Raw genomic sequence first — 19,415 nt, 5'->3', positions numbered from 1 at the left:
ATCAGTATTTTCAAGTTAGTCTGCATGAATAACACATTTGACTTGATTTTTAACGAGATCTCTCCCTGACATCCATTTTTGTGGCTACAGTTTTTTCCCTGAAAATAATTCCATCAATAAATCATGGGTGAGTGTATTACAGATCCCCCTGTGTACTGACCCGCAAAGGAAAGGAGTTGTTAGCGCCAGTCATGATAAAGGCTTGGCTCTTCAGCTCAAGCTGTAGCAGTTCATGATTTTATCTCGGGAAGTCTCTGGTATAATTCCTGGTCTATCAGCCCAAGAGGCATTTCTCATATACCGCCAATTAATTGCTCATGCAAACACTGTCATTAAGGCATCTAAGTATTTGAATTGCAGAGATACTCAGGTATTATACATAGACAAAGGCCCAAGAAACCTTCATTTTCATCCCAGAACAGGGACCAGATACACCAACTACAGTCTCTGCTAGGCAAACCTTTCTAAATGGGTCAGGAAGAAGCAGGGCTTTGGCTGTGTGCCTCCTCCATACCAGCCTAGAAGTTGGTGAGATAGGCATATGCTGCTCCTCCCTAATGGATGGAGGAGTGGGTGTGGCCTGGGGAGCTCTGAAGGGATTGTACCTGATTGAGAGGGTTCCCCCTAGGGTAATACTGCTCCACAGTGCACCCAACACAGACCATTTCCCATTGGGCTCTCTTCATTTGAGCCTACACATAAGTGCAAGTTACACCCACAAAATTGCGCCTACAAAAATTGAGGCCACTTTTCAAAATCAGATCTATTGTATACCAGAAGGTACCATTGACCAACATTTTTATCAAATCAAACTCTGTTTGCCAGGTCTGGATGTGTGGAGGAGAAATTGAGATCATCCCATGCTCCAGAGTTGGACATATTTTCAGGAATGACAACCCGTACTCCTTCCCTAAAGACCGGATAAAAACAGTGGAGCGGAATTTGGCACGTGTTGCCGAGGTCTGGTTAGATGAGTACAAAGAATTGTTCTATGGACATGGTTACCACTTAATCCAGAAAAACCTGGATGTTGGAGACTTGACTCAACAAATAGAACTGCGGAAGAAGCTTAAGTGCAAAAACTTCAAGTGGTATCTGGAGAACATCTACCCAGACCTGGAAGCTCCTCTTGTTAAAGCCAGTGGGCTGGTATGTGAACTTTACAAGGGCAAATTGCACTACAAATGCATGTTTACATTTCTGTGTTAACGAGTCACTCTTCATTTAAACTTACTTTCTATGGTTGGGCTGTGACACACAAGCTCAATGACTCCTAGAGGTGCAGAGGGCCTCATACTGTCTCCATCAGCCATGGTGAATTTCACCTTTACCGCAGATCATGGTTTAGGACAAAATGGTTTCATTATGTTGTAGTAATTTTCTTTGCTCTATGACAGGTGACAAATCTGAAGATATAGCCCATTGGTTGGTATTTCTGTGTTTCTCTTCGGATTTTCTGTTGGGTGACATTTCTGATAATGAAGAGTCCATGTTTTTTGCACTTCCCTCCCCCCCGCCCCAAGACAAAATTTTACATTAACAAGCCTCTTCAGTGATAACTGACATGATAAACTACCCCATAGTAGTCAAGATAATAGAGAAACATCTGATCAATTTACCTCATTTCCAGAGTTTATATTTCAGAAAACTTGTGGCTACAGACAGAGATATATTATCTATAATCTCCAGGATTTTTAGGGGTTCAATATTTTTTTCATGGAATCGATATAGTACATGAACAATAATTATTGTTTTGTACTGAGAGCCTGACACCACTAGAGTGCACTAGAAATCTATTTTTCTCTTCTACAATAAAAACAGCCTCATTTTTATTTTCAAACAAAAAAGTAGAAGTATCCTCCCAAACACAATCATATCTAGGGTGACCACATGTCCCGATTTTATAGGGACAGTCCCAATTTTTGGGTCTTTTTCTTTTATAGTTTTCTATTACCCCCCACCCCCATCCCGATTTTTCACATTTGTTGTCTGGTCACCCTAGTCATATCACATATCAAAGTGCAGCTAAAACCCAGTCTCCAGTACTTATACAAATGCAACAAAGGTATAGTGGACAGAATACTTTTTCAGAAATATTTTGTGTTCAGTCCTGCTTTCCCTACCCACCCCAAATTCCCATTGATTTTAATGGAAGTTGTGGTTGTGTAAGGAATGTAGCAGGATCAGGTTGTGTGTATTCTCTGAATTTACTTCCCTTTAACTTCCTCTGGTGTTATATTCACACCATTCTGTGAACTTCAATGTCAGCTGAGTCTCATTTTCACAATGTGCTAATTATTCACATATTCAGCATCTCTTTACGTGTGTGTGTGTGTGTGTGTGTGTGTGTGTGTGAACAAAATGTAGATTCTGATCTTGGTCCATATTTCTTCACCAAAGTTCAGGGCTGTTGGAAACATTTCTAAAAATACAAAAGCATAAAATAGTCCCTCCTGAGGCATCATGGACATGCTACTTCATTTATAATTTCAGCATAAATTTAAATTAAAAAATCAGAATGTTAAGAACAAGTGACAGTGATCCCAGGTCACAAAAGTAAGGCGCTTTGTTACCATATGTAGTTCTGTCAGCTTCTGAAAGTCTTTCTAGTTTTAGCGTTCTAGTTTAGCAAGAGTAGCATCCTGAAAGTAATCGGTCAGATCCTTAGCTGTGCTTGTGCTGTCCTGCTGAGGGCAGGAGCATAAGTAGTGTTACACCCGTTGGCACGGATGCTGGCTGTGGGGCAGTTCAGCCCCCCAGTACAGCTTCGATTTACCTCCTAGGTTATTCCAGCAGCCAGGAGCAGACATGGCCATACTCTGTCACACCTCAGACATGCCTCCCAGGCCAAGGGCAGTGCCAGGGGTGGTAAGGAGCTGCTCTGCTGGCTATAAACTCCCAGATATTTCTCTACCCCAGGGAGTCAGTGAAGCTGAGTTAAGGTTGCTTTACTTTAGCTGCGATGTGGACCATATTTTCCAGTAGAGCTGATCAAATAGCACAACACAAATAAATACTGATTACTGAAATAATCATTCAGAAGCTACCAGTAGGATGAATAATATTAATCAAACTACTTGGAAAATATTTTATTAACAGCAGATTTACTCTCAGATATCAGAATTAGTTCATAAAAGGTTCAGTAATCTAAAAGGGGAGGAAAGCGGCTACATTTTTTAATAATAGCTCAACCAGCTGTAATTTTCAAATATTGCCATAAAATAAAATAAATATACCTCAATTAGAATCATAGAATATCAGGGTTGGAAGGGACCTCAGGAGGTCATCTAGTCCAACCCCCTGCTCAAAGCAGGACCTAATCCCCAACTAAATCATCCCAGCCAGAGCTTTGTCAAGCCTGACCTTAAAAACCTCTAAGGAAGGAGATTCCACCACCTCCCTAGGCAACCCATTCCAGTGTTTCACCACCCTCCTAGTGAAAAAGTTTTTCCTAATATCCAACCTAAACCTCCCCCACTGCAACTTGAGGCCGTTACTCCTTGTTCTATCATCTAGTACCACTGAGAACAGTCTAGATCCATCCTCTTTGGAACCCCCTTTCAGGTATCAAAATCCCTCTCATTCTTCTCTTCTGCAGACTAAATAATCCCAGTTCCCTCAGGCTCTCTTCATAAGTCATGTGTTCCAGCCCCCTAATCATTTTTGTTGCCCTCTATTGGACTCTTTCCAATTTTTTCACATTCTTCTTATAGTGTGGGGCCCAAAACTGGACACAGTACTCCAGATGAGGCCTCACCAATGCCGAATAGAGGGGAATGACCACATCCCTCGATCTGCTGGCAATGCTCCTACTTATACAGCCCAAAATGCCGTTAGCCTTCTTGGCAACAAGGGCACACTGTTGATTCATATCCAGCTTCTCATCCACTGTAACCCCTAGGTCCTTTTCTGCTGCCTAGACACTTGGTCCCTAGTCTGTAGCAATGCTTGGGATTCTTCCTTCCTAAGTGCAGGACTCTGCACTTATCCTTGTTGAACCTCAGACATCTTTTGGCCCAATCCTCTAATTTGTCTAGGTCCCTCTATATCCTAACCCTACCCTCCAGCGTATCTACCACTCCTCCCAGTTTAGTGTCATCTCAAACTTGCCGAGAGTGCAGTCCACACCATCCTCCAGATCGTTAATGAAGATATTGAACAAAACCAGCCCCAGGACTGACCGTTGGGGCACTCCGCTTGATAATGCCTGCCATCTAGACATGGAGCCATTGATCACTACTCATTGAGCCTGACGATCTAGCCAACTCCTCATCTGTTATAAATCAATATTGTTCCATTGACTTCCTTGTGTGTGAACTGAGGGCATTTGGTACCTGGCAGAATTCAGCCCAGTATAAGCAGCATTCTGATATGAACTTCAGAATGCATAAATGCCCTTAGAATGCATTTGTCTGGTCATTCAAACAGCAGTACAAGAAAGCTTAGTGCAAGCCATAACTTCTCCAGATGGTCATGCTAACAAGGTATCATGATGATGACTCCCTGATGTAACGGCAATTGTAGGGAAAATAGAGCAAAAGAGGCAGAATGAAGAGATACAAGACACCTGAGAGACCTGAGGCCACCTGTATCGCAACAAAAACAAAGGAACATCTGGAAACAGAAAATATTTAGACACTTAAAAAAATTCTCATTCGCATCTGCACTTTCTAACTAGCTATTTCCTGACAGACAATGTTCTGTCACTCATTCTTTTTTCTCCACCAATATGATGCAACCGTTTAAAAGGATAATCATACACCTTTTGGCTAAGTTACAATTGAAATTCCTTCTTTCCAAAGTGTGGTATGTACACAACTGCTGCTGGCTCTTATATTACCATAAGTACCAATACTACCCTTTCACTGACTGGATCAAGGGCAGCCAACCTTATCTGCGAGAGCTGAAGAGTTATCTTAGTAAGATGACACAGATCACATTATATATAATAAAATTAAATAGAGATAAAAATCCACAAACAGTTTTCCCCTTGGGGAAGGAGAACGAAAGCAAAGGATACATGACAGATACTACTCATGTAATTTAATCCCCTGTGGGGAGATGCTCAGCTGCAGCAGTGAAGGGTGCAGTATAATAGCCTGAATAGAATAGAAATGTATCCCACCACTTGTGTCCTAAATCCATCACCAGTCAGAGGTATGACGACAGCAGGTAGGCTTTGCCAGCTATTATGGTTTGGGGTTTTGTTTTTTTGACCGTCTAGTTAACAAAGTGTAGCTGCATGATTAGCTCCAAGCACCTTTTAACTCTGAATTAGCTTTGGTTGGCCAAGATAACTGGAGATATCTGATCTCTGATTTGATTGGTCAGGCAATCAAATTGTCTGCATAAGGTCAATTTAAGAGGATTTTTCTCCTAATCTGCTGCTCATTTGGGTTGGTTAGACTGTGCTGCAGGAATGTGAGGGGATTTATAAATCACTTTTCAATAACCGTTATAGCATGTGAAGCAGCAATAGGAAAGCTAGCTGTGTCTAACAAAAAACTTACTCTTGCTACCTCCTGTGTTCCAGAAAAAGGCTAATGTAAAGCATCTCTTGGCAGACAAAAGAGTTCAAGCAGATATTATGGGCACCACTGACACCAGCAGAGAATCTGTTCCGTTATCTTTAGTTTGCCTAGATTACACCATGTTTCTCTTATAGAGAGCATCCAGTAAAAGAAATAATGCTAACCAATTACTTCAGGAATAACTGTGTGTAGACAAGCCCTAAAAGATTCCTGAATAGCTATTCCTGGCTAAATCCATGCATGGATGCTCTTATTCTCTTATGCTCTTGTCCACACATGGAGTTAATCAGTAATAGTTAATCTGCTTTCAACTCACCCCCATCTTATTCCAGATTAATTTTCATGTAGAGACAAACTCTTACGCTAACCAGAACTCCTTGTTGTTTTATGCTAATTAGAATATAATACTCTTAAATATTAATATATTGGGTGACCTTCGGCAAGTCACTTCCCCATTCTGTGCCTCAGTTACCCCAACTGTAAAATGGGAATAATGATACTGACCGCTTTGAGATCTGCTAATGAAAAGCACTATATAAGAACTAGGTATTATTATAATTGTTCTGTTTGCGGTGTTCTGTCTCTTGCGTTTTTGTGCCTCACTTTGTTGTTATTCCCTTTTCTGAATTTCCATTTTTAATTTTGTTCCCAGATTGTTAATATAGCTATGGCTAGATGCATTACTGTGGAAAACTCCACTCTGGTCTTTGAGACTTGTAACATTAGCAACAAGGTAAGATGTATTTGGGATTGCTGGTTTGTATATTGATGTCAAATATTGTCAGTTTTATTGCTTATGCTAAAGAATCTCCCTACCCACCACCTCACTGACTTGAAGTCCATCTTGGAAGTTCATGTAATCCTTACTGCCAGGACACAGATGCCATCTTGTAAAACAAGAAATGAGTGCTGGGCTGTGTTTGTAGAGGCAATAGCTAAGCAATGGAGTCTGCACCATTTCATGAAAGCTCCGAGACCCTCCAAACCAAATAGAAGTCTGAAATACAACTCAAATGCAAAATTCCATACATGCCTATAGTGGAGAGAAAACTTTAAATACAATAGGCCCACTAGTGTACTCTACCACAGTAACAAAGCCAGCATAGAAGGGAGGGTACATGGAAGTTGCTGCAGGAACTGGGCTACTTTCCTCTGTTGTCTTTTATAGGGAGTGCCTCCAGATGGGTAATACCCTACTGATTACTAGCCAATATAGACATCAGGGCACCTGCTAGGATTGATCAAGAGTAACTGTCCTAATGGGGGCAGGGTTGGCCTTTTGTCACAGGGCGCTGTTCTGCCATCGTGGGAGGCCAATCCTGAAGCCCCACCATTGCAATCTGGTGTTGGTAGTAGTAGACAAATCCCCTTTTCAGAATTTGTTCTGGTGCTGTCTCCAACTCTTCATTTCTACAGTCTAGTTTATAAAAGATCCTCTCATGGATCCTCTCCTCCCCCACCCTCACAACTACCCTGTACGCCGTTCTGCTTTGTGGGCCACCAGGAAATGCTTTGTTGACCATAGTTTGAGAATCCCTGTAATAGTACATTGTTAATGCAAACATTAGAAAACTTTGAGTTATTGGGCTATGTTCTGATCTCAGCTACAGCAGTTAGAGTGACAGATTGTTTTCTAATCAAAGCTGGAAGTAGTCTGGTTACTGAGGTCACCAAGAGCACTATCAGGCCTTAGACCAGAACTTTATTCTGTGAATTTGCTCCAGATTCACACTAATAGAACAGAATCTGGCATATCTGGAACAATTATACAAAACTAGACTTATGTGGCTGGATTTTTTAGATGTGTAAGATAGAGAAATAAAGGGAAATAGCTCACAAAACCTAATCTGCTATTGTTTCTCCTCCACAGAACCAGAAGTTCAACTACACTTGGCTGAGACTAATAAAACATGGGGACTTCTGCGTAGCACCAGGAGATGCAAAGAGAACACTGGGCCTGTACCCTTGCGATAACAGAAACAATAGCCTGAAATGGTTGCATAAATCATTGGTGGCCTTTCAACCAGAACTGGTAAGTAGAGCATTTATAATGATTTCCCCTCCACTACCACCGTAGTTACACCTGAAATAAAACTAAACAAAGGAAAACAATACTTATTGCCGGTGTTGTATGATTTTCACGTGTTTGGCAGTGAGAGAGACTATACCAAATTCACAAAGATATAAAGAGAAACACACACATTTAGTTTGTCTCTTTGTGAATTTCTGAATAGATATGAGGAAAAAAGGTTGACAAAAATCACCTTTTTCCTAAGGTACACATTACTTCAAATTATTTCAGGCACTCTGATCATTAGTCTGCTAATGCAGTTTTCAATCCTCAGGATTATTTCCTCCAAGTTACATTGAAAGCTAACCAGCTGCCAGTGTGATTTCACTCCCATGCCCCCTTTACCTTTCAGGGTGGTGTATATCAGTGTGCTGCATTAGCATTGCATCAAGCAAAATGTAATATAGTGAAACTAACCACACACACACACACACAAAATCATTCAAATGACATTTTGTTCTCTTTTTTCCTACCTCTGCAAAGTCAAAGATTCAGGCTTGTAGATAACTCTAAGCATTAAAAAGTTCCATGAATAATTGGAAATAATTTTTCCCCCTCTGAAATGACATGCTTTTAGAGAAGCCTTCAATTTAGGAAACGAAAGTGTAGCTGTTGTGTTACCTGATCGATATTCAATAACACATTCCATTATTGATGCTCCTTCCATTTGTTTCTTTTTAGCCAATCTAAAACAACAACAACAAACTCTCCTCAAACCAAAAAAAAAAAAAATCACTCCTTACAAAAGCCAGGATATTTTATTTTTACAAAAGAAAATTGTCAGCATTTATGAGACCAGATTGCACAGTAGGTACAGTGACAATTTTTGATGGTCAGAAACTGTTCCAGGCTGAACTTCAAGCCTTAAACTAGATACATTTGATGGTTCCTGCTAGGATACGGAAAGTCATGTTTCATTTTACAAAGCCACAATACCCAATTCAACACAATTGGACACAGATGATTGTACCTGCACAGGACTGAACTAGTGACAAGCCTGAACTATATCATTTAGTTCACTGAAGTAGATCAGATTAGTTTTTAGGAAAGCCCTGGACACTGGAAGCATATAGTACCAGCCCTGTGGGGAGAAAGATAGTCGAAAGTTATCACTGTCTGTCCCCCTCCTTTGAAAACAGCCATAAAAACTCACAAGCCAAAAAGACTTGAATGCCTTTCTCCCCCAACCCCCCACTGATGAAATATTATCCTTTCTGGGCCATCTGAAGAGCATAAGAACGGCCACACTGGGTCAGACCAAAGATCCATCTAGCCCAGTATCCTGTCTTCTGACAGTGGCCAACGGCAGGTGCCCCAGAGGGAATGAACAGAACAGGTAATCATCAAGTGATCCATCCCCTGTTGCCCATTCCCAGCTTCTGGCAAACAGAGGCTAGGGACGTGTCATTGTACAAAGAAAAACAAAACATTACCCAATATGTTACTATTAACACCTCCTGAGTTTGGGTGTTTTATTTTATTTATTTTGTTTTGAATATTAATGAGGGTGACTATTATTCATTATTTGTATTACTGTGGCATATAGGGGTCCCAGACATGATGAGGGCTATTTGCACTAGGCACTGTACATACACATAATAAGAGCCAGCCTATGCCCTGAAGAGCTTTTAATCTAAATAGACAAGACAGGGTGGAAGAGAGGAAGTATTATTATTACCTCTATTTACAGGTAGGAAATTGAGGCACAGTGAGTAAGTTACTTGCTCAATATTAAGGTTTATTGTATCTACTATTTTTAAAAGTCTTGGAGGGAAAAACAAAAGTTTATATATTGACTATAGTAATTGGATTTGTAAACTGATATATTTTATGCTAACAAAAAAATAACTCCAGAATTTGAGACTGAGACAGGCTGAGTGATTCTTATTTTGCTGAGAAATGTGGAAATTGCTTTATCGTTAAGGTTGCATTTGAGTTTCCATTTTAATCCAAATTTGGCCACCACCTAAAATCCACAAAATGTTAATCTCAGAATTAGTAGGTTAGTTCTGAGGCAAGGTAGAAATTTTCCACAAAAATTGAAATTAATTGAACAAGGAGCTCTGGAATTATGACATCCTAACAACAGATAGTCAAAGTTCAAAATGTCTAACTCTTCAACCACTTTGCAGCAAAAGCCAGACAGAAAACACACACAGAAAAAAACAGAAAGATAGAGAGAAATAAGAATTAGTTTTTGACACCAAAACTTTCTAGATTAGATTAAAGTTCAATTTCAAAAGTTATTACTTTTTAAATCAGGAGCATCACTGGGGACCTTCTGCACCACTGAGCTTAATACAGCAAGTGAAAGAACTCTAGAGACATTTAAATAAAAAAATAAGTCACTAGCACATTTCCTTGAAGAAACAGAATTTAGAATGTAAATTGCTCACTGGGGATGTGGGGTAATGGAGAGAAAACATCTTCCACCAAAAGGCTTATAAGTGGAGCTAAGGAGCACCCTTAGTTCTCCCCTCCTGCAGGTCTGAGGAAGTCCACACAAAAGGGATTTAATCTTAATCTTGTCCTCTCAAACCCAGGGTTCAAATCTGGGGTTGTGGTTAGGGTTCATTTCTAACTAAAAATAAACATGGCTTTTTTGGTTTACTTCTGTGTGTGTGCAATGGAGTCAGCACTGCTCTGGGAATGGAAGACTGTCATGGGGTTTACTCACTGTTGGTGGCACTCCTCCAGGCCATCCTGGGGATTAGCTCCAGCCCGTGTCATGCCATCCCCTGGAAGTGTCTCTCTCATTGTCCTCTCATTCTACAGACCCCTCTCACTCTACAAATCACAGCTTCCTCTGACTTAGCCCTCCAGCCAGATCACTCCATGGTTCCCCTTTCCAGGTTTTTCCAGGATGCCCAGGCAGTCTGCTGTCCTCTGCCTGTGCCATATCCCCAGTGGCTGGTAGGAGAACCTAGGCCTACCCCACTACTCTGGGTTCCAGTCCAGGGACCCTATACCTGCAACTATGGCCTGCTTTCCTGCAGTCCTTGTTGCTCCTTCCCTGGTCTCCTTCCTACCACTCCCGGTTCCCCTCCTTTCTCTGGGTATACTAACTCCAAATCCTTCTCCCTCTTCTCAGGGAGTGGCTACAGCCTTTCTCAGCAGCCTTTGTCTGTTGTCAGCTTCCTGGCATTATAGGCCTCACCTGTTCCTGCCCAGCTGAGCCTGGTTTCAATCAATTCCCTGTTCCCTGGCTCCCCCTCCAGGCACAGCCTGTGCAGTTAATTGGCCTGCCGGGCCATCTTAATCCATTTCAGTCTTGTGTGGGAGTAGACATCACATCACAAGGGCTACTTAACTCTTAGCACAGAGTCAGCTGGTGGAACACAACATTGCTGTTGTCCAAGTCCTACAAAAACAATGGCTATTGTTAGTTTCGTTAGGAATTGTTCAGGAATGATAGAGTGTAATGTTAGAAGTCAGAGACATTTAGAGTCCAGGGGGCATTAGGACAATCCTAAAGGTGATTAAATTTGGAGCCTAACAGGACTGAAGCATTTTGTGAGGTTCTGGCAAATGCCATTTCTGCAACAAAAACAAACAAAAAATTGTCATTCCTGAAAAGGATACAATTTGGAGAGGGCACCTAATATAACCAAATCTCTAACTTTCTAATGTGCGTGTCACCGTACTGTCTGCAAGAAAAAGGAGTATTATTGTAATCCAGTTAGGTTCACATTCACTGGCTTTCCATATGGTACTTGATGCTGTTTTGCTGAAAGATGATTTGGAAGCTGATTACAAAGGAGACTAGTTTGAGTTACTATATAACAAGGGTTAAAAACTAGTCACTCCAGCAACTGAATATTGCAAACCAGAAAACAAGGGGGAAAATGAGTTAATGCTGGCCACAGGAATAGTGACGTCCTTACCCCTCATCAGGTATCATAATTCTCATCAGAACAAAGGCATGTTCAATGAATTTGTCATACACATACAAAGCCCCATTACTTGTTCAAATAAAATAGTCTGTTGGTGATTTCACTAATATTTCACTAAGATACATGACTGAAATTATGCTATCAAATATTATACAGAGTAAAGCAATAATGTAAAAATGTCCCTACCACTGAGGATACTTGTAGTATTGCAATACTTGCAATAAGTAGAAGTAGGTTAAAAAAATGCGCACACAAGTGCAAAAGGATAAGAATAAGGCCCCTAATCATTCAAACTCCTCACGATTTCATAATCCAATTTAGCATCCCAGCTCTTGGACTTAATTAACAAATTACCTAACACACTTTTCATCATAGTAAGTGTGCTTTTACTTCATCAGTTGCGAAATACCACAGTATGAAAACCAAAGTCTCCTGCCATACGTTATCCTATATTGCAAATGCCATCTGGAGTTATTTCCTTTGCATGATAATTACCATTCAGACAGCAAGCAAACTAATCCGTTAATTTCCAAAGAATTAAAATCCCATGAAGCACAGAAGGTTTAATATAGTTCTAGTTCAACAACAGGTGTAAACTTTGGATCCCACCCAAAATTCCCTTTAAGCCCATGAATGAATCATTACATAATGCAGAAATGCAAAAATGGGCGCATCCTTGGGGATCAAAAATCTCCACTGGGGAAAACTGAGTATAATTTCTGAAGGTTTTTTTTTTCCAGTTGCAAATAATAACAATTGCTGTATGAGTCCTGTTACCTATTGTCCTGTGCTGTTTCTCTTTAGATGGATCACATGGTTTTAGAACACCTTCAGCAGCCAACATGTTTGGAAGTGGATCAGTCTCACAAAATCCTGAGGGTTAATGCCTGTGATGCCTCAAATCCTTATCAGAAATGGCAGTTTGGCAATTATTATGCTGACTGAAGAGAACACGATCAAAACAGAAGCAGAGAATTCAAATCGTGTGAATTCAAGAATGACATCTGTGAGACTTGTGACAGCAATTACAAAATTGGAGGTTCATTTCCTAATGGTAATTTAAATCCATCATTTTAAATCACCATATTGAGAGATCAAAATATCAAGCAACAGCACATCTGGTTTGATATGGTTTAAAACATTCAGGCATATTTTCCACTCACTGTGGAGCACTTGGGGAAGGTTGAATGAAAGTTTTTTCAGTAAGTGGAAATACTTTCTAAAGTTCCTCATTCCCACCTTAAGCAGATCTTCACTGACTGGCTTCAGAGAGATTAAAGCCAGTCAGTGAAGGTTTAAGGGGGGAGGGATAGCTCAGTGGTTTGAGCATTGGCCTGCTAAACCCAGGGTTGTGAGTTCAATCCTTGAGGGGGCCACTTAGGGATCTGGGGCAAAATCAGTACTTGGTCCTGCTAGTGAAGGCAGGGGGCTGGACTCAATGACCTTTCAAGGTCCCTTCCAGTTCTAGGAGATGGGATATCTCCATTAATTTTTTTAATGCAAGCTACCAGAAATAGTTCCAGGGTTCAATCCCTATGACTGCACATAGCATCTTGTGCTGCTGTTTGGAAGATCCACATTTGCTCATTTATCCCTCCACAAGCCAACAAAATGAAAGTACCTAGGCCCAGTACCTAAAAATCCATCCAGGATCACAGGAATCTGCTCCTACCAAATTGGATTCACTGATTCTGAAAGGTAGGTGCCTGGAGCCACTTTTGAAGCTTGGTTTCCCATGACAAAAGCCCGTCTTTAATCACAAAAAATATAAATCTTTCAGCACTTCTAACCTAGCAGCAGGCAAGGCCCTACAAGTGCTGTATTTGCATACAGGCATCGTGAATTTGCTACCTTGGTTTGACCTCCTGCTTCCTAGATGGGCAAGGAGTGGTTAGGCTGCAAAGCAGTGGGATGTGCCTTATCTAGCACTACAGCTAACCCTCTGGGCCAGTGCAAGAACAGTATGAATGCAGGAGACTTTAAAGAGACTCTCCATTCAGCCCTTCTCAGCCGGAAAGAAGTGCCTCAGCACAGAGCCATGAAAAGGGAAAATAAACCAAAGGGTGTGGGAACCGTGTTGTGATGGGGGTGAAGATCCTCAGAAAGGGCCTGCTTAACCTGAAAAAAAGAGACCTGCAGGGACTTGCTTCTCACTACTAGTGAATCCAAGATGGCAGCCACACACTGTTGGGCATGATTTCATGGTTCCTGGGTTGGCCACATGTTATGCGATAGTACTGTATACGCATTCAATGCAAAGCAAACCAGAAAAGCTTAAATAATGTTAAACTTTTAAAACAAGGGGACAAAAGCTGAGAAACTCTGAGTCTATGTTAATTGCCTGTTCCTTTCTCATGCCACTATGGGAAAAATGGAATCTTTGTTTTTCTTAGAATAGAAAATGATCTGTCATGGAAGCTTTGAATGTTTTTGTACCTAAGATATTTCCTTCTGCTCTTCCAGATGAATGAGAAGATGGGCAGTTGTTAAAAGTATGTAATAGCAGATTAGGCTTTTGCTGAATACATTCCTGTCTGTTGACTATAGACATCCATATATTTTTTTAAATCCATTTGATTGGCTGAACTGTAGCTGGTCTGTGATGCAAACACATAGCTAGGGCACTTCGGCACTTCACTGGAGGAGCCGTGCACTGGTGGGAGCAGAGTGGCGGTGGCAGCTGTGTACCAGGTAGAAGCGCAGGACAAGGATGTCTTAGGGTGGGCAGAACGCAGCATGTGCACTAGCTGACTGCAGAGGGGAGACGTCTCCTCACTGACTTTGCCCACTTGAAGCCCCAGCATTTCGGATGGCATAATAGCTGGTGCTATCTCCTTCTGCTCCCCTCAGCACTAAATATTTCCTACCTTGCTACTAGTAGGGAGAGAGGATGGAAGTGACTCCCTGTGTCTGCTTATGCCCCAGTGCAACCATATAGCAGAGGGCAGAAGCTAGCCTTGGTATTGTATCGATTAATGATAAAGAGCATGTGATGTTACACTTCGACGGGCAAAGCAGTTGTGATAAGAATTGGCTAAAACGTTTGCTTTCTACAAACCAAGCTTTAACCTTTTGGAAAGTGTAGGATTGGTTTACTAAAAGAGCACCCCCAGCAGGGCTTTGGAGCCCCTCTCATAGCCTCACCATCCAACTCCTTTATGATGGATCTCTTTGCCTGGCCTACGCTAGCACCTATCCACAGTCCTTCAACTCCCCTCTTATCCTCTTATGACTACCCATTACCTCCTTCAAATGACCACCGGCTATGCTGACCAGTTCAATAGGCATGGCAGGGTCATGAGCCTTTGGACTGGCTAATACCACTAGCAGCAATAGCTCCTTGCAGGCCCTGTGCCCAGCTGAACACATGGACTCGTACCCTCCTGAGTCCCTTGTACACTCCCCCAGAGCCAGAGCACAGTCGAGCCTTATATTTATTATTTTGCTTTGCAGTCTCTTCACTGGAATGCAACCCAAAGGGAACACTGATAAAAGTTGCTCCCAGAGAAAGAGTATAATGGTGGCTCTTTGCTCTGATCTGCCCTCTTTGTGTGTATAGAACCGCCAGACTTGATTTAGAATATTCATAGGAGGGGGAGACGGCGAGTAGGAGCTCCACATGTCCAGGAACAGGAGTTATTCTGTGCATGAGGCTAGGGTATCAGCTCTGAGTGAAGATCCACCCTGCAGAATTGAAGGCAAAATTGTCCTCTAAGACTATGTGTCCCATATTTCCATTTCAGACTTTCCAGATAAGTTTTAAGCCTATGAACATAGAAGCTGAGGACACGTAAGTGCTGACCCTTCTCTCATGAAGAGTTGATTTGGAAGATGGGTTTCCACGTTTACTCTCTTAGATCAAAGTGCTACAATTGTTAAGTCAGTGGGACATATAGGGCTAGATTCTCCCCTGCATCTGAACTCCACCCAACACAGAGGAATTGGGGGAGCTGTTAGGGAGCAAGTTAGAGCCCCTGAATCTGGCCTGATCCTAGCCAGTCTGCAATGGCTCAGCTCAGGGGCAGGTCTGATTTACATCTCTGACCTAGGATCCCTAGGGGACCCTACACCAGTGGAGGATTTGTTCAGTGCAGCAGACTTCTGCTAGCCTCCTTATCCACCCCAAATACTCCCTTGTGCCATGGGTGGGAGGCTGATGCAGGAGCCGGCTCTGCCAGCTTTATTGCAGCAGAGAGTTTCCTTACACCAGGGGAATTCTTCACTGGCTGTTTGCAGCCAGAATCTAGCCCATAATATTCAAATCCCCATTAAAGTAACTAAGAGTTTTGTCTGAAAAAGGGCTGCAGAATTTAGTGCTTCCTGTTCTTGACCTTATTCATGTATCTCACATGGAAGATAGAATTAGATGTAGTGCAGTAAAAATGAGAACTCACCTTTACTCTTACAGTTATTTGGAATCAATACACTCAGTTGACAAAACTCAACATACTGAATACCCCTATGAATTCATCCTCATGTACATTTTTCATACTGTGAAACTTTTTAAAAGATCTTTTATGTCTGTTGTATGGGAAGGGGGGAATCGTACTGGAATAACTGTCATTTAGGGAAAGAACATTTAGTTACTTTTTTGATAGGGTCAAATTCAGCTGCGACATGATATCTACATCCAGGGTATCGTAATGTTTTGCACATGGGACTTTCTTCTCAAGCTTTTTATTATGCCTTTTCCATATTTTTGTTATGTTTTGTGACAAACTGGAGACTCGTGTAAGTGTGAATGGTCCATAATAGAAATGTAATTCTTGTATGTTGAAAAATTGGTTTATCCAAATACGAGCACATTGCCTTATTTCTCTACATACATAGGACTGAACTTTCAACTCAGTTCGTATCTTGTTGTTCATGACAGCCAAGCCTTCGCCATCTCTAATGTTTACAGGCGGTTACACAATAACTCGTCTTTTCTCTTTGATTTTTCAAAAGGGCCTCTGTATAATTTTACCTTTCACATCAAGGTGCAACACTGACAGTATTTGACAGGCTGAGCCTGCCAAAATATTGATTTGCCTAACAGACTTTCACAGTTGGCTTCTATCCTAACTGTCTTCCTGATTTTTTCCCCTTTCGTAATACAACTAGCCTGCAGTCACTATCAGAAAAATTACACAGATGTTGTTTGTGCAGTCATGTTTTATCAGGAGCATGAATTTCATTAAATTCTGCTTGCTGACATTCAATCATTTGTCACTTAACATGCACCAAATGGTCATATGTCATGGTCACTTCACATTTCCAGTCTTGTCACTTGTACTGTTATTCCTGATTTGTGTAAATGTTCACTTCAGTGTTGGTATCTCTTACTTAACGTCTCTAGCATGTCCCTAGGGACTACTGGTAATAATACTGTTGCTGTTCTGTTACACAATATTAAGAAACACTTAGATTATACCAATCAACGTTGTCTGAGAACATTTTTCTGGCATACTCAGTAAATATTCAAAGAAGAAGCCTGCATATGTTTTTCTTGGTTTCATGGAACCACTCACAATTATATTTGTCCAAGAGGGCCCACGAGACAGTGAAGAACACCTTTATCCCTGCTCACCCATTGACATTCCCATGTAAGAGACCAGATTACCATTACCACCTCCAGCGTCCTTAGTTCACAGATGCAAATGAAAATCACTTCTAATTAGAAAAATGTGAGACCATTTACTAGAATGAGCCTTACTCCCTTTGGCAACTCTTCTACAAGCGTGCATATGTTACCAGCACTTCGGTAGCCATGAGTGCCTCTGACTTGCTTGGCTGGGATACAGACAGATGATAATCATGCTCATCTTTTCAAAAATAAAATAAACAATTTTAACACTTTCCAGTGATGTCATTCACAACCTGAGTACCAAACACTGCACTCTGATACCTTTTGTGTCTTTGAATCATAGACATTAGAGATGCACAAGACCTCTTAAATCATATTCCATCCCCAGCCTGTCGATCAGGGATTATCATCTATTATACATATATTAGAGCTTTGATCCAGGCTGTGGTCGTTCAAGGGTAGAAATTAGCATAGTCTCATTCCTATGAGGATGATGAAAAAGGACGAAAACACTGAAGTTCACATCAATCTTTTCCAGAGATTTTGCCAAAGACAGCAAAAATTAGGATCACTCCAAAACAATAGAAATATTTACCTACATCATCTAACTTTTCTAATGAGTCATAAAAGATGCTACACTAGAAGCTTGGGACCAGAGCTTTGGGACCAAGTGTTTGGCACTTGGAAAGGTAGGTGCTGCAAAGGCTGTTGGCAAACTTGGTAAGTCCTTGATTCTTGAGCCGCTGCATGTTGGTCCAGTCCTCAGGAGCAACTTACTGCAGCAACAGCCCTGTTCAAAGCAATAACAGCCACCAATAGGTCATTCCAGCAGCCAGGGAATGCCAAACCACAGTAGTGTTTGTCATTCCTCCTTTACCCCCTGGCCAACTGCCCTATGATGGAATCCCCGATTAGCCAGTTAGGGTATGTCTACATTGCAACCAAGAGGTGTGATTGCAGCATGTATAGGCAGACCTAAACTAGCTTTGATCAAGCCAGCTCACTAAAAATAGCATTGAATCTGTGGCAACACAAGTGGAGGTCCCATGCAGGATTGTACTTGGGCTGGCAGGCTGTGGTGACACCATGTCTACAGTGCTATTTTGAATAAGCTTGCTTGATCAAACCTAGGTTGGGTGTGCCTATACCTACTGCAATCGCATTACCCCATTGCAGTGTAGCGATACTTTTAAATCAACTTTAGGCCTGCTTTGGGAATGTGAGCTGTGCAAACCAGCCATCCAGCAGTGGCCAGAATCTGATCCTTGGTCATTGTCCACTTGCAGCTCAACTGTTTAATTTGTATTACAAATGGTGCTAGGTACTTTTTATGTTTTAAGCGATGAATTGTCCTATGTAGGTATCATTCCACGTATAACTGCTCTTCCTGAACTTAACTCTTTTATTTTAGTTTCCATTTGTACCTATTCAAAACATTGAGATTATTTCTGACTAAAAGCATTTTTTGTGAATTTTAAATATGTACCCAGGGACACTATGCAATGTAAATATCTCAAATGTAAAAGAAATTTTAAGAGTGGTAGCTTTGTTCATTACTATGTGGATGACAAAGGTGTACAAGTTTTTAAAATGTGAACAAATGTCTTTTATAAAATGTGATTTATGGGGAGTTTTAACAGTCTGTAAGATAACAGGCCTTCACCATGTTAATTTATGTAAGTAGTCTGGATCCAGAAGGCTGAAGTTGAAAACCTGGTTTGATTTGTATTTAAAATAAAGTTAGAAAACATGGAAATAAAGGACTGTACATGAATATCCTGTTTTGGAGTGTCTCTATGGTTACTGTGTCACTAGCTTTCCTGAATTCCATGGAATGTTTCCTTCCCTGGGTTACTGTTGGGTAACACTGTAGATCAGTGGCGGTCAACCTGCGGCCCATCAGGGTAATTTGCTGGCAGGCCACGAGACAGTTTGTTTACATTGACTGTTCACAGGCACGGCTGCCAGCAGCTCCCAGGGGCCGCAGTTCGCCATTCCCGGCCAATGGGAACTGCGGGAAGTGGCAGCCAGCATGTCCCTACGGCCTGTGCCACTTCCCACAGCTCCCATTGACCAGGAATGGTGAACCACGGCCACTGGAAGCTGCAGGTAGCCAGGCCTGCGGATGGTCAATGTAAATACTGTCTCGCGGCCCGCCAGCGAATTACCCTGACGGGCCATGTCCGGACCTCGGACCGCAGGTTGCCTGTCACTGCGGTAAATTATTAAAATGTAAAGCACTTTTAAATCTCCAATTCACTTTGTACTAATTATGCTGTTTATTTGCATTTTGCATTTCACTGAGCTTAGTTAATGAAAATAGACCTTCCTCTATTGAATCTGGTTGTTGTTCA

The 19,415-nt window shown here is 41.5% G+C and overlaps 1 protein-coding gene across 1 annotated transcript in view; it reads left to right on the top strand.

Moving 5' to 3' along the window:
* The window catches only part of GALNT5 (polypeptide N-acetylgalactosaminyltransferase 5), a 36,318-nt gene extending 17,483 nt beyond the window's left edge, over window positions 1-18,835 (top strand). The window contains exons 8-11 of the mRNA XM_054044018.1: window positions 826-1,149; window positions 6,184-6,264; window positions 7,402-7,563; window positions 12,300-18,835. Coding sequence (XP_053899993.1) covers window positions 826-1,149; window positions 6,184-6,264; window positions 7,402-7,563; window positions 12,300-12,440 — 708 coding nt within the window. The 3' untranslated portion in view covers window positions 12,441-18,835. The remainder of the gene's footprint in view (window positions 1-825; window positions 1,150-6,183; window positions 6,265-7,401; window positions 7,564-12,299) is intronic.
* The last annotated feature ends 580 nt before the right edge of the window (window positions 18,836-19,415 follow it).

Source organism: Malaclemys terrapin, chromosome 11 (assembly GCF_027887155.1).
Source record: "Malaclemys terrapin pileata isolate rMalTer1 chromosome 11, rMalTer1.hap1, whole genome shotgun sequence".
NCBI classification, from domain to species: domain Eukaryota; kingdom Metazoa; phylum Chordata; order Testudines; family Emydidae; genus Malaclemys; species Malaclemys terrapin.
This window is presented reverse-complemented; position numbering and strand designations above follow the sequence as displayed.